The sequence below is a fragment of the Hyposmocoma kahamanoa genome, unplaced genomic scaffold (genome assembly GCF_003589595.1).
Source record: "Hyposmocoma kahamanoa isolate Upper Pololo Valley unplaced genomic scaffold, ASM358959v1 77960, whole genome shotgun sequence".
Classification (NCBI taxonomy): domain Eukaryota; kingdom Metazoa; phylum Arthropoda; class Insecta; order Lepidoptera; family Cosmopterigidae; genus Hyposmocoma; species Hyposmocoma kahamanoa.
In genome coordinates, this window is record NW_020653942.1 from 3,640 (window position 1) to 20,475 (window position 16,836).

General features: G+C 35.4%; 1 protein-coding gene and 1 long non-coding RNA gene across 2 annotated transcripts in view; both read right to left on the reverse strand.

Annotated features, from left to right (window-relative positions):
• Positions 1–7,137, reverse strand: part of LOC113232719 (ATP-binding cassette sub-family B member 10, mitochondrial-like) — a gene marked incomplete at its 3' end in the record, with an annotated part of 10,770 nt that extends 3,633 nt beyond the window's left edge. The window contains exons 1-5 of the mRNA XM_026467494.1: positions 6,777–7,137; positions 6,001–6,207; positions 4,351–4,553; positions 3,305–3,439; positions 2,525–2,671 (exon numbers count right to left, since the gene is read on the reverse strand). Coding sequence (XP_026323279.1) covers positions 2,525–2,671; positions 3,305–3,439; positions 4,351–4,553; positions 6,001–6,207; positions 6,777–7,137 — 1,053 coding nt within the window. The remainder of the gene's footprint in view (positions 1–2,524; positions 2,672–3,304; positions 3,440–4,350; positions 4,554–6,000; positions 6,208–6,776) is intronic.
• Positions 7,138–14,000: 6,863 nt separating this feature from the next.
• On the reverse strand, positions 14,001–16,304 carry LOC113232718. Its single transcript, XR_003310647.1, has 3 exons — positions 16,159–16,304; positions 15,076–15,203; positions 14,001–14,154 (listed from the first exon to the last, which is right to left on the reverse strand). It is a non-coding gene; the product is annotated as an uncharacterized LOC113232718 (long non-coding RNA).
• Positions 16,305–16,836: the final 532 nt, after the last annotated feature.

Below are 16,836 nucleotides of genomic sequence, written 5' to 3' on the forward strand. Positions count from 1 at the left end.
CATTTTTACGTTTTTTTGCTATCGCAAATAAAATATTCACAAAGTTAGAATACTAGTTGGTGCCCGCGACTAAGTACTTCAAATACTATACTAATTTTCATAGTTTTATTGGTATTCCAACTTTCATCCCCTTTAATTTATTTTTGTGACAAAAAATAGCGCGTGTCCTTCTCCTAGGTCTCATCTATCTATATACCAAAATTCAACAAAATTGGTTCAGTGGTTTATGCGTGAAAATGTAACAGACAGACATACTTTCGCACTTATAGTATTAGTTTGAATGGCACCATATATAATAATTGTGTTAATTTATAGGTTTCCAACCTTTAACACTATCTTAAAATACTTACTTCATCATCTATTTGTAGTAACGTAAATTCAAAACTTTGCCGCGTAATCTTATGTGTCAATTGATAAAATAATTGGCTCGAATGCGAGGTCTTAAACTAATCCAATCACTTTTGACACCATTAAAAAAGTATTCTAACTGTCATACGACAAACGATAGATATGCACGTATGAGTGATTGTATGTTGAGAAATAGATAAGGATCATTTGTCATAATTCTCATGTCAATCTTAACTGTTGACATACATCGGGTCAAAGTTTATTTAATCAAGGCAAATTTAACTAAAATTATATTGAGATCTAGACAACAAAAAAAAAAACCTTCGTTGATCTCTTAGAGTTTTTGTGGTTGTCTATGTGTGTGTCCATGGCACCCGCGACATAGGGTTTCCCTACAGTACCGGCACGCTATGATAGCTGTTTTGACAGATAACAATAGTGACATCAAAATTCAATTCATTATCGTAAAAAATATAATAAAATGTTTGTATAAGTTTTAGATTAAAAAGTTTTAATAAAACTATGATAAAAATGTAAAAAACGCAAAACAAAGCAGTTTCGAATTGACGATATATTAAGCAATATATCGTCAATTCGAAACTGCTTTGTTTTGCGTTGAGCTTTGACGCGAGTTTGCCGGAGGTATAAATTGTGCTGGCCATGGATCCTATAAGTGATGATCGCATTAGGTTTAATTTTTTTAAATTTCGAATTTCGAAAAACAAATGCGGAGTTATGTTGTAAAATTATACATTAATAAATATAATAAACATAAATTTTACTGCACGTCACTATTGACAACAATGTACAGCAATTAGGTCCTTCAACGTAGTTATGAATTAATACGAAACTTGATGATCGGAGAAACGTTAAAACGGCCATCATAGCGTGCCGGTACTTTAGTGCGGGGCTCAGTATTAAAAAAAAAAAGTTGGATTCCATTTGCACGCATCTTCATATAAAATACATATAATTTATGGACGCAGTGATAAGACTACCTTTTACCAAATAATAAACAACCCACATCGAGTATATAACCAGAAATAGAGATGAAATAAGGGCTATATAGTCCTGGTAACACATTAGCGATACAGCTCTTATAAATATCAACTCTCGTTTGCACTGAAATATAGACAGGCCAACTACTGACCTGTGTGTACGTCTCCGTATATTCCTAAAAACATTCTGTATTTATTGTAATGAAGATAATATCTCTAACAATGCCGTGCTGTTCCATTCGGTGGTGTGGGAAAAACAGCAAAACATCTAATTACAAAATAAACGGAAACACATGTCATCGGTAATTAAATATTAAATGTGTAATTTTGCAATTTTCGTCCATTATAGCAAAGCTCAAGTTAACTGGTCGATTTGAAGTGAAACAGTTGACGACACCCGTCAATTGTTTCGAACTCGGGCTAGCCAATCGGAGCGCAGTTGCCACAGTAATGATATGGCAGAATAGTTTTCAAACAAATTAAATGACATTTCGTCTCTATTTCTGGTTATACAACCCATTATACAACATTGCATTCAGGATGCTGGTGAGGCTGCTGCGGTCCTACAGTACGTCAAGGAATTCTCGAGCGGGTTCGAGTGTCTGGACGTGTATGACTGTTCTATGATCAGTGTTGCCAGACTTTTGCGAAATTAATTCGCCAATTTATGTGTGTTGAGTAGCCGATATTCGCTCAAGCCATAAAATCCCTAAAAATCAAGAAAAACAATTCTACAATTCTGGTTGCTGCCGGACATTGGGGAATATGAACTCTCTTATTTCTCCAAATGAGTTATTTTACAATTCCATTCCCCATAAAATCTCCAATAAAATTTGTAATTCCCCAGACATTTTATTAACTAGCCTAAAATCGCCTCTTCCTATTTCAAACATAGCCTAAATATCGCCGAGTCGCCGTTCACTTTTTTAGTCGCCGCGCGACCCCTCAAAGTAGCCTAAATGGCGAAAAATCACCTAATCTGACAACAGGGTCTATGATAAATGATCCACATGCGCGAAAATAAGTGTGGTATTTTGTTTTGTCATATCTGTTGTTTGTGTACATGTATATTTTACATACATAATTAAGATTATAGTTACTATTATAACACTAAATAAGTGTTTATGTAAACAAATAACATTGTATTATTATTATAACAAAATATATTTTCAACTCACCAAGCCATAGAAACTTCCGACCGCTAAAGATTCTTTATACGCCAACCTAAGAACGTTTTCGATTTTCTGACCATACGATCGCTCCTCTGCCGCTTCTTTACTGAACGCTTTAACAGTCTTTATATTTGATATCTTCTCTTCCGCTAGCTGTATGTAAAAGATGTCATTAAAGCACAAGCTCGGCAAAAGGTATCGACTTTTACAACAATAAATAAAGCACACACTCATATCCCCGCACTAGGGAAACCCTGTGTCGCGGGTGCCATGGACACACAAATAGACAACCACCAACTACACACAACTCATATATAAATGTAGGCCATACAAATATTTCTCCAGGCCCGGGATTCGAACCCGGGACCTTTGCGTGGCGCACCAGCTAAGTAACCGTTCGGCCACGGAAGCAGTTATACAAAAGTTCATTTTGAAAGCATTAGAAATTTAATACTTGCCTTTCCTCTACTAAGGCGGTTTTCACAAGGATGGTGACGCAGGTTTCAGTGACTTTAGCTTCGCGATGACTTAAAAGTATCGCATACAGCTGTCGCATCGTAGCGTCTTGATGTAAAAGACAAATATAAACCAATTCTATATACAAAGTTTCGCAATGTCAATGCGAGATGGGCCACCGTGTGAGAACCGCCTCTGGCGTACAGACGTTCACATGTCACATAAAACAACATAGAACCTCTAAGCAAACTTATTTCGATAAGCTTTCTGTCCTAAATGCGTAATAGTAAGTTCTAGATGGTCCCATGTATGGCAAAGGGGAATACCAACCGCACTTGTTTCTGCCAAGGAATCTTGCAATTGTCGCGTGATACCCCTCACAAAGCGACCGTAGAACACGGCTAAAATTGATACGGGAGGCACTATGCATAGTCCAATCATTGCTAATGATGGTGACATGTAGATCTGTAAACAAACGTGCGATATACTTAGTTTAATCTATAAACTCTTGGGATCCAACACAATAATGCGTTTAGTTAAACGTCAGAAATGTTCGTTGAAGCACATATGGATTATTTTTACGCGACAACGCGTAAAAGATGCGACTAGAGATAGTGTGTACAAAGTGCGTGACAGCTCGAACAGTATATTGTACCTACATAATCGCCCACAGAATAGACTGCAATTATATTGGCCACTGTAGCGCCATTTCAAATGGGATGTACATAGACTGTACATAAAAGTGGAATTTGTTCTTAATTTTTTTAAATACTTCTTGGCGTGTTGACTCTGACGTTTATATTTGTGAGGACCAGTACTTAGCGACGGAGACAGCATTATTAGTGGCGTTGTACAGGTCCTCGCGTGTGCTGGTGTAGGGCAGTGCAGGATAAAATATGTGCCAATGTCTGGGGAGAGATACCACACAGACACGCGCTCTCTAAACTATAACCCTACCCGTGCATGTACTCCTTGCTTCGGCCGACCTGGATCCGCAGCCTATTTAGAGACTTCCAAGTTTGCCAAGGTAGATCATGCCCATGAGGGAGGTGCTCAGACAGCGAGATGAGTGACGCCGTGGAGTACTCTCTTTACAGAGACTATTATATTCGGGCTTGGTTAGTTTCCCCATCCAGAGGGCATACTTCTTTAATAAAGCTATGGTGACTCTTTGGTCTCTCGATTACCGGCACGTGATGGTGTAATGGGTGCCGCGGGTCAGTCTTTTTTTTAAGTGTTCCAGTTACCTACATTTGCAATAAAATTTTATTTTATATACGAAAATTTTAAAATAATTATGGAAGTATTTTACGTGATTACGCGGTAGTATTACACATGTTACACATCAGTTATAAAAATAAAAATGAATTAGTTACCATCATGCCAGTACCAGCGCCGACCATGAAAAATGACCGTAATCCATCACTGACATTCTGACTGAGGTTTCTGCCCACCAGTTGCGTATCAGCCGACAGTCTGTTCACCAATTCGCCAGTCGACGTCTTACCAAACCAAGCTGGCTCTTGACGCATGATTGCCCCAAACACTTGCTTGCGGAGAGTTTGGGTCATGCGTTGACCTGAAAACAAATTTAGATAATAGTTAGCATATCTAAGCTCATGGTAGATTTGAAATTAAATTTGGCACATAAATTTCGAAAAAGTCAGACGTGCAAGCCGAGATTCGAAACCACGACACACTGATTGAGAGGCGGTTGGTCCAAGCATTAGGCTATCACGGCGTATTGAGATTTAGCTAATATCAACGAAAAATATGTGAGTCGAAAAAGGATAAAGGCCACTTAGTGACGGCGGGGCTATTCTTTTAATTTTGATAAATAATAATGTATATTTTTTTCTATAGCTCTTATAACAACTTTTTCACAGTACACAATATATATATATTGATAATTATGTGCATTAATGCCATCTCATTTTTTAAATGATATCAAATAAGTCATGTGCAGAGTCACAATTGCAGTATCACTGCACCCATTACCCTAAGATATAAGACAAGTCCCATGTGCCTGTAATTTCACCAGTATTTTCACACTTGAAATCCAGAGCACAGTAATGCTCACATTGCTGTGTGGTGGCACGAAAAGGTATGGTAAAACACTCCATGTATAATAAAAAAAGGAAATTAATACCATTAGGAAACTGTAAGTACATCACCACACCAGATCTTGTAAACATGTTATATACTTAACAGAGAGAGCGGGTGAGCGGGTGGGCTAGGTGAGTGTTGTGTATCGGTCTAGCGAAAACCCTAATGCACAAATAAATAATGAAGATCAAGTGCGGGTAGTTAGTAGCACGGCTAGAAGATGCTGACACCCGCCTCTTCAGTCCTTTCGAGACCATGGACGTTGCAATATGTCCCAAACATCGAGGTAAATATAATATGTTTTATATGTGATTAAGTCCCGAATTAAAAGTCAAATAATTATTATTAACTTCACAACACAATGACTACGCACATGTAAATAGCAAGTCAGTCATTAATTGATAAATTAAATTAATAACAATAACACAATTTCCATAATGGCATATGGTACGGACAGCAGCACATCAAGCTACACATTTACATATCTTGTTCCAGTGTATAGTTTGATGTTCTGTTGACTGTACTAAAGAAATAAAATTATATTACCTTGGAAATTATAATTTATTAATATTAATGCATATAATTTATATATTTTGTACAAACAAACCCAAGTTTTGGGCTCTTTATAGATCCCATGGTCACAACCGGCTGATGATTATACTGTCTATTTTATTGCATTATTTTTATTGAAAATAAAGTATTGTTTTTCGATCTAAATCATGTATTTTTGTTTTTCTAAACAAACCAATATTCAGGGCCTTTACATAGCGCATGGTCATGGCTGACTGTTAATATTACAATTAATCACATTTTTATCCCAATCTTATGAAAGCTGGGCATTATAATGATATTCCTTATACCTATAAGAAGGAGGTCCACCTGAAAAATTATTATACTAAAGATATTCATGAACAACGTACCAGATATAGACATTAGGTACACTCTGCCAAAGTTGCACAACCCTCCAATTAGAAAGACTCCACACAATATGAAGCAGAGAGAGTCCAGCTTCTCACGAGCAGAGCCAAGATCATTTGTACTACTGTATATAATATCTAATACCTTGCCTAGTGAAAATGGCACTGCCATAGTAACACTAGATGATATTACTAAGAAAAGTATAGCACCTGGAAGTATACAAACATAAATTAGGTGATTTTAATATCACATTTAAACCATGATGGTTATCATCACATTGGGAAATAGTAAACATTAACCCCTGTGAGAACATTGTAAATTGACAATGTGAATTGAATTCACAATTAGAAATTTTGGCAAGATTGGGAGCAAACTTAATTTTCATTTTATTTCTTTATGCTATGCAGCAATTTTGCTTAGGGAACACTATGATAAAATTTGGCAACATGGGACTACCATGAGGATCACACATGTGAAATGTGACCAAGTTACCATCACGGCACACCCCGGACACTCCATAAAACGGTCGAAAATTATTTACCTACTACTACTACATACAGCAAGGCGCTATCTGCACCTGCCTTGTTGTCGTTCAGTCAATGTGACCGGCAATGTGCGGGGCGTGGTGCGGTATCTAAAGCTAGGGAGGGGCGGAGAGTGTCCGTTCTCTTTACTTTTTGTTCTCTGATCACGGGAACAATATATGAATCTAGTTCGCAATTAGTATTCCCGGTAATTAATAATTACCTATATCAAGGAGGTACAATTCTGTATTTACCAGTAAGATTCCATTTCTCAGGCGCAGCTAAATTAAATAATCGCTTTATATCTGAAGTCTTTAATTTCACATTGATTTTTTTATCTGCTTCCAAAGAACCCTTATTGTTTAACGCATTGATAGATGTATCTTTCTTCTGTGTATCTACTTCACTGGCGAAAGATCTCGCTTTCACACAGGATATCCCACCTTTGAATGCTGGTGCTTCCGCAGCATTTCGTAACCAAATTATTTGTCTTCCCGAATATAACCTGACTCCACAATGACATGACTGATTTTGAAAAGGCAACCTAAACAATATATTTGTATGCCTACTGGATATTTTGGCGTCGAATCTAATTTGCAGTAATCGTTGCAACATTTTCAAACACTAACTTCGTGGACAAAATTGAAAATAAAACATTTGATTTTTTTTTATTTGTTTAATCTGTCAGATCAAATGTCAATGGCATTTTTTTTTCTTTCGTTCTACAAAAAGTATAGGCTAGAGAGCAATGAGAGTGAGCCAAATACTATACTGCCTCATCTTTAGTAGAAGTCCTCTCCTTCCTCATCTTCCTTGGCAGTGCCGTTGGCGTTGAATGTCAAAGTTTTTACAAATAGTAGTAGTAGTATTTATACAAAACTGATATTTAAAAAAGGCACAGCCTACAATCAAAAAGAGGAACACCATTAATGGGACAATGGCAAAAAAAAATACCTTAGCACCATCAATGGAACTGATTGATGGTATTACGTATTACGGAAAAAAAAAGGGAAAATTCGAATCAATAATTTTTCTTTTTTAGTTAAGCATAGATATAATCTACAGGGCCTTAAAAAATCTCCACCTGGCAAGTTTATAAACCATTTTCATCTCCACCTCCTTCCAGTACACAATCGAACACAATCGAGTTCTGGCAAACATTGACCGTACAAAAACACAATGCACGCTTCCTGGGGGTTCTCCAAGGAAGCGTTTTATGTATTAAATGATGCAACTACAGAGGGGCGGGGTGCATTACCGTAGCACTATTCTTGGTCGACAAGGAAAAGTAGACAGGCACGTCTGCTTAGATGTGCATTTTTTTTTATAATATAAAGTGACGGGACGAACAAATCATGCGCCAGATGGTAGTCTACACGCCTGTCCGCAGTTACAGTGCCACTCAGAGCACGGTGGCAGTACTTCCCTGGACTAACTCTTTCACAAGGAGCTCTACTGTTACTAAAATATGTAAACTTTACATGTTAACAAAGAAATAAAATTATTTTTAAAATAAAATGCTTTGATATATTTAATAATAAACAAAGGACAACAATAAATTAACTAAAAATATGAATACATAAAATTTAATTAATAACCAATACGACAATGTAAAGTGATAATTTCATTTCATTTCAATGTTTAATTTTAGTTTCAATTTGTTTATTGAATTTTATATTAGATTTTTTGTTTAGAATAATTAACTAATTTGAACGTTACGGTTCATGTTAGGTACTGATTTTTTTTAAATGTACAACATGATTGCGATAAATAAATGAATTATGATTAAGATTGCTGCAGTGTCATCACTTCTTACACAAAAAATTGAAAACAATTGCAACGATCTGCTGGATTCATTCTTCGATATTAAAAAACGATCGGTTCGTATTTCATGCTAAAATATATATCCGCAATCCATAAAAAATCAACGAGGCTGAACCCTAACCTCGCCCAGTTATTGAATCAAATAATCCACAAGCCCAGTCGTTCTTACGACTTGCATGTTCTGGTCGCGTTAATTTTGATAAATCGATTTGTATAGAAACCGCGCCTTTCTCGATCATCGATGTCAACGCAACACGGTTAATGTGATACTTTTCCTATTTAGAGAGAACGTTTAAATAATAATCTCTGTACAGAGTACTAAAAAACCGACCTCAAAAGTACGTAGAATTACATATAATTAACAAGTTTTATTGAAATCGGTTGCCGGAAAGTGCGCAAACCCGGATTCATCCCCTAGTTCGCTACTATACGGGACTTGACGCAGGAGATAATAAAAATCGGTTCTCACTACTCAAAGTATATTGAGAGAGGAAAACGCCTTGAATTGGAGAATAGCAAAACCAACCATTAAAATTTGCTTATAATAATAAAATTTAGGCCTTATTTATAAAAATGAATCTTCATGCGTGAACTGTCACCCTTAGAGGTGGATGATTTTCTTCAAAATTAAAAACTCTTTCCAACAAAAAAATAATTATGAAAATCGGTTCACAAATACCGGAGTTATCACGTAACATACATACAAAAAAAAGCAGTCGAATGGAGAACCTCCTCCTTTTTTTTGAAGTCGGTTAAAAAGAACTCGGTTTATACATACATATTTATTTTACTCCACAATATCATAAAATTCCTTCTAGAAACAATACACTTAGGTGAATAACACAGATAGAACATTTTGACGATAAAATCAGTTACATTAAAATAACATTTGACTACCTTAATAATCGGTAAGTGGATTAAGAATAAAAGTAAGCCGACATCCGACAAATAAAGTTTACTGGTTAAACATAACAATACTATTCTCCAATTAACAATGGAAAACTTTCATACTTTTCCTAAAACTGGCTTTTAAATACCATACTTATTAACATGTATACATCGAACACAGAGAAGTAATAATTATTACATGTTTCCATTAGCAAGTTGCAGGGTTACCTATGCAAGTGAAGCCGGTCTTTAAAATTAATTCATAGAAATTCTCATTTAAGATATATCTATGAATACAAACATTCAAAAATCAATCTTATCGAGCACGCTTCGCTTACCAATGAAAACACGCCTTTTGACTAATGTTAGGGTCATCTAATGGCTAACGTACTTTATTGAATTAGTTGAACAGTTATCAAATCTCAATGTGTGCCCTAGAAAATTCATATAAAGTTACTGCGAAAGCAAACGTTGGGTTAGCTTTGGTGGTAATTATCATGAATCAATACTACTTTATTGCCGCAATGGTTCATAGTCAACATCACAATTTGTGCGCGTGGTTTGATAAAAGGTGTATAAGCTGACAGCACACTTATAGGCCACGAAGTTGGCATTTGATATCAACTTTCATTTTCAGAAGAAATTCGTTCTTAACAAATTTCGCATATAGCGGGACCTTGTAAATTGTTAGCTTGAATAAACCGTGAAAGTAATCTAAAACACCTAACATACAATAAATGGTAAATTTAAGCTATACATTCAGAGTACACAAAACATCTGCACATAAAAATTTATTTAATGTCGATTAACTCAATACGCATTGATTTTTCATGAAAGCACTTTTCAAGAAAAATTCCTTCGATGTTTGTCTGTTCAATCTTTGTAGCAATAATATAAACACTTAAAGGTTCCTTAATTCTATGACTAAGTCTTAATTTGTAAAATGCCCAGAAACTATACCTAGTTAATCATTTTGGATGTATAGATTTTTTTATTTATTTCACTGGTCAGATTATTTTGATGTTGACTGTACGTACCATTATTAATAATACGGAGCGTTAAGGACTAATTTCTTTTGATTTGGCGAGTTTTAACTAATAGCATATTGATTTAAAAAGGGTGTGATGCCGATACGCATTGATGAAATGATTTCATACTACAACACATACGTAATTACTACTCTAGACGTAAATGCTACTAATACTAGCACGTAGTAAGTGACTACCAGTTACAAAAATAGTTGATCAGAAAAATAATTATCACACTGAAATTTTGAGTGCACTCAACACTACATATAATAAGGGGCTCTAGTTTTGTGCTCACCAGATGACGCATACGGCTTATGACTATGAAGTCCAGTCAAAAGTATATAGAAGCGCTGCAGTGGCGCTGCAGCCGCGCAACTACTAATTTTCATACAATATTTAGAAGCGCAGCAGCAGCGTCACAGTCGCGCCATGCGCGCGCCTCTTTTGCAGATCAAATATCGTATGAGAACGCGACCTTATTCATATTGCAATAGTATGTTACTAGGTCAATATTTGGCTATATGCTTAGATCTTGTACGTAACAGTTTAATAGTGCCAAATACTAAATAATCACCATCTAAATTTTAATATTTTACATCTATGATGAAGAGTAATAAAAATATTAAGATGCACTACTAAGTTATCTAAAAAAGTGTACGTTAGTTGACAAACACGTGCATACGACTAAACATTCCGGATCGCCAGCACCTGCGCCCTTATTACTTTGATAGGCTTAGGATTCTTAAATTGAACAAGGCTTGTGTAGTTCTCCTAGAATATTCCCGTTATTAATCGAATTATTTGATACTGCATATTGTCTTACGTCGAAGCGTCATGGTGCATCTCGCATCTCTCTCTGTAAGTGCTCGTTAAAAAAAAAGATTTGTTCGATCCCCACTGGCAGTCACAGCTTACTACAACCTTCAGCGTAAGAAGGTGTCGCCAATTGGCCATGACTTAATAGCCTTTGACTAGCAAGTAATGGTTTGGGTGTGAGGAATATTTTCTGCATCGTAGTGTAGTCTCCGGATTCTATTAAAACTTTCACCCTTAAAACCACTACACATCACAACAAATCGCGGACGTTCACTGAAATGAAGTCAAAAAATATTTTATTGTACAAGTTTAACCTACAATTACTCTTTTCAGAACTGGATTTACTTTTCTTCTAATGACATGCAATCCTAGAAAAAAATTGGTTGGTGATTAAAAAGTCAGCCGTATAGCGGTATAAGTATTACGGTGCGGCCAATGTTGTCACAGGGTTCTTTTTAAAACCGAAATTTCATAGCATAATATGCCTTTTTTTAATATAAGAAATAAAATAGTTTCTAAATAAATTAGTTACGGGTGTTTAAAAAAATATATTAATTTCCCGTATTAAATGGTACAATATCTAATTTGGTTACATCACGCCGATGATGACCATCCGCGCTATGTAGCGCCTGTGCTACTTATTTTTGCTACTATTTTTCCTAACTGGACTTTATAGCGTTCACATATAAAGTTCTTTATGGATATATCTATGATGATAATTATAATACCCATAAACAAAATAAACATTGAAAAACGTGTATGAATATCTATCTATACATTTCGACAAATAGAAGACCTTTCGCCTAAATGGCGTCGACTGATGGCGCAAATATTTCTAGAGACCATAACTTCAAAAAAAAATTGTGGTCATAATAATTTCGATTAAACATTGGCTACACTACAGTTTTATTTTTCTGATCACAACTAAATGCCATTAACGTTATTATAAATAAATATCCATAAAACTTTGAAAAGCTTGGTTTAAAGGTGCAATTGTTTAAGGACAAGAAAACTTTGATAGTAATATGATTTTAGTATATAAGAGTAATTCATAAAAACTAATTTATTTGCCACGATTAAAGTTAGCGACAGGTATTACACAACAATACAAACGACGTGCGGTTATTCTGGCACATTCAGGCCCCTGGCCGACCATCGACGGGTCACAATTTTTCTGTACACTAAGGAAAATTCATTTTAAATATGGAACATAAGTCTGCGTTCACAATACTTTGAATATAAATTAATAATATTACCGAAATGACTTAGAAGGTGCAGTTCCTGCATATGTAAAAATAAGTTATCCGTAAAATGCAGTATTTCAAATAGTCTTTATATAATATGATATTAAATTATTACTCAGTATAATAATTATACTAAAATCCAGGCTTCGATGTTCTACGGATTTTGAAAATTGTATTACTATTTTATTATAATTATTATTTGATATCATAAATTCGGTAGAGCAATTGAAAGTTATTATTATTATTTCCATAATAGCGGCCACTAAACTTTGATATAAATATGTTGTCAGTTAATACTGATCGAGAACTCCAACGATTAGGCAGCAGCAAGGAATTTATTTTGGTTCCTAGGTACTTATTATTCAGTTAAGATGTCACTACTCAGTGACATTTAATATTCCGTCACAAGCCCTAGATGTCAGTGTGTCACACTGTGTTTCTAAATATTTTGCTCTTTTTTATACATTTTTTAATAAATAAAGAAAAAAAAAAGTTGTTAATAAGGCGGCTGCGCGCTAGAGACACAGTGTGCCTCTAAATAATTAAGGACACCTTGTCTCTAGAACGCGTGACTGATCGGATGTTTTTGTTGAGATCATGTACTTCCCAGTATGCGAACATCCTAGCCGTACTTACCTTATCAATTAAACTTTTAAGTATCTCAACAGTTTAAAAAAAATAAGTTTAAAAATATGGTTTAAACGATGATGGCCATTACTTCCCTCATCTTGCTTAGCATGTTCAGCAAATTTATATTTTTAATCATCCTGCATTAATTAAAACTACATTTTTGAGAATAGTCTAGAACTCATCATGCAGTTTATTTTGAATGAAAAAAAAATTATGTTTCATTTCCAAGGTGACAGACTGTGCTGAGTGCTCAGTGTTGCCAGATGTTTGTGATGTAATGTACCTTATTTTTAAGGAATAACTTTTGACTTTTATTTGACAGTCATAGGTTAGAAAAAGTAGTTTTTTATTAAATAAATGAAAACCGAGGAACCAATTCATAATCTAGGTCCTGTGTGCTTTATAATGCGCCATGTGTAGCTTATGGACACGCCAGATTAAGATTAGGGCATGCCTCCATATTGTATCGGTCATCGTCCTTTGAAGTAACGTTATAGCGGAACCTCTTATCGATTTAAAGTCACCCGTTTTATTACATATTAAGGTAATTCGAAGCTTGGACTTTAGAAAATACTGTAATGTCGCATGACAGACAGATGACAATAATTCGTCGTTCAGCCCAAAAAAGTTATTTTTAGACCCTGAAATGAAGGCACTAGTACAGAGTTCTGACACAATGAAGACATCAAAAATACGCAACATTACAAGGGTCCAAATTTAACTCCAAAACGCTCAAGCATTGTACTAGAGCCTGTTTTCTGTCACGCGGGTTTTAATTGGCACGCGAATCTAATAGAGATGTAACATGTGCTATATAGACGCAAGATGCGTTTGGCAACGAGGGCGTAAGCTCTACTATATGTAGCGCACTATACATCATTTGATTGTAAACCCTTTTTTTAGTTTTCACATTTTTCCTATCAAGATATATCCTGTTTGCCATGGTACCATACAACCTTTTTGTTTGGTTACCACCAAAATCCGCGTGAAATGAAAAATGCCCTTTGTGCGTGCCTGATAAATATAGCAATTTCAGTATTAAATGTCATGGTTATTAATAGTAAATAACTATATTTTATCCTTTTTTACTGGGTGTAGTAAACCTTGTAGTATAATGTCTTGGAACGCCATAGACTGTACGTGTTGTCAAATTTAAGTAAATAGACACCTTCGCCGGGGTACGTGTGTGATCCAGCATATACCTGAAATACAACCAATACATATTTATATACTGTACCTGGGGTCAACCATGCAGTTGGATATCAATTGTTTAAGAACTACATAACAAATTATATCTGACTATAAGATAACATACATTTCGTAAACACATATTTATAATAATAATAACGTACACACTTAACATAGCCCCGCACTAGGGAAACCCTGTGTCGCGGATGCCATGGACACACATAGACAACCACAAATTACACCCAAACTCACGAGAGAAATAAATGTAGGCCATACAAATATTTCTCCCGGCCCGGGAATCAAACCTGGGACCTCTGCGTGGCAGTCCGGCATGGTAACCGTTCGACCACGGAGGCAGTTGAGTTATCAGATCATCTTTTATTTTGAAAAATATGTTCTACATTTTTTATAATTTTTATTATTTAGTCATTGACTTACAAATAAATGGACGACGGGTCTAATACAAAAACCACGAAAAAAATGTCCCAAGTCAACCTATTTAAACGAATATGAAAAAGCTAAAATGTTGAATTTAAATTGTAATGTCATCGCAGTACTGTCTAATTTTGCTTGCTTCGCTGTCAGTAGAAACAAACGAAGACTAAAGCGTGAATGACGCTCTGTATACGATTTTAACGCCCTGTAAGTTCGGACACTTTTTAGCGCGGACCCGACGTCCATATAATTGTAAGTCAATGTATTTAGTATACATATTTATAAATTTTATATTTTTTTATAATTATTTCAGTAAATTCTGTAATTTTTTTCTCAACATCTGTATTTTTTTAGTGAAAATTAAAAATTAAAAAATTCCGAATTTAAGAAAAAACATGTAATAAATTGTATTGTATTGTGCATTAAGTATTAGTGGCGCCATCTAGTGGTATTGATAAGTACTGAGGAGTTCACATAGGGCGTTTTCCATATAACAGTACCTCAGTGTGGCAGTCGCGGCGGTAGATCGGCACGACAAGACTGACAGGCGGCTTATGCCCAGTGAGCGTGCGTTTTTCACTGCCCTGCTCCAGGTCGGATCGGAGTACACCATCCGCGCCTATCACCTCTGCAAATATTTGATTTGATGTTAATTTAGTTGCATAGTTTTCCGAACTTATATCGTGACTAACGTCCCTCCAAGTATGTAAGGGTAACGAGTGGTCAGTTGAGAATAGTTGAGATCCTCCTTTTAGTACCACAATCAAGAAAGGGTGACCATTACTTCAAAGTGGTCCCCTTTTCACGTCTTACTTTCTTTAGACATAATAGTGTTATTTTCTGGTTAGTGTTTTAATTCCGGTGGCAACAAGTATTCTAGTATGTGCTTAAATATATATTTCAGAGGTGCCTTCTGAAATATATATTTAATTATAAATTGCATACTGCGGTGTCTGCAGCAACTAATTTATTTAAATTTCTACGTCAAAATTTTTTATCACCAGGTAAAGCCTGAAAACCAGCATCTTGCTGAGGCTATAACCTTTTCTTCATTACAGACCTTTTAAGTTATTATTTTAAGTGTTTATGTATTGTTTCCTGTGTTGAAGAATAAAGTCCCTTTTATTTTTTTATTTTTTATTTTTATGTTGCCGTAAAATATTAAATAATATTTCAGGCATCGAGTATATAACCGGAAATAGAGACGAAACATCATTTATCATCACAGGTCAGTAGATGGCCTGTCTATATTTCGATGCAAACGAGAGTTGATATTTATAAGAGCTGTATCCCTAATGTGTTACCTGGAATATATGGCCCTTATTTCGTCTTTATTTCTGGTTATATACTCGCTGATTACAGGATACTAAGCTCGAATATTAAATAATACTTCACGATAATATTCTAGAATACTTAGATAATAAACTTGCCACCGAAATTAGGTAGAGAACACTAACCTGAAAATTAGCCAAAAAAAATTTCACAATGTTACTGCAATCGATTAGAAAGACATTTCATTTAAATGTTTGTAAAATATGAAAACGCAAGTTGCCAATCAAGCAGACGCAGAACAAATAACTTACCATCATCAGGAAAGCTTTCTTCTTCAATATCATCCTCTTCGTCACTGTCTGACACATGAATTGTCACTTCCGTCGTTGGAGACTTGCTCCACTCGAAGTACACGCCGAAACCTGAAGGGATACGTTCTAATGATTAGACAATAGTAACAATACAGATAAATACATCATCAAAAATCAACTCCATATTTTCAAGAACTGATTAATAGGTACGTCGCATCCGATCGGCTGGTCTGGAAATATTTGGGGGGGGTTATGTTCAGCAGTGGACGTCTTCCGGCTGAGTGATTTGTATGTATGGTATGTATGATTTTTTTTAATTCTCAATTCAAATGAACCTGTGCCCAGCAGTTGGACGAATAATGAGCCGACAATGATTCAGATGAAACAAGGTAGGCTATATATTCATAAATATAATCAGCATTCAGTCAATAGTCGATGTAACATTTATCGACTGCAATCACTAGCTGCTTGCAAGCGCGATAACACTTTTGCGTAATGAACTGTCATTTTACTCCATCTTCAAAAAAGACAGACTAGTGCATAAATCCGATTTCGCGCACTTTCCGGTAACCAACTTCAACAAAACTTAGGCAAATAGATGTAATAGGGAATCGGACAATTTTTCAGAAAATGTCTAGAATTAACTAAAATAGATATGTACAGCCATGAAAAATAATA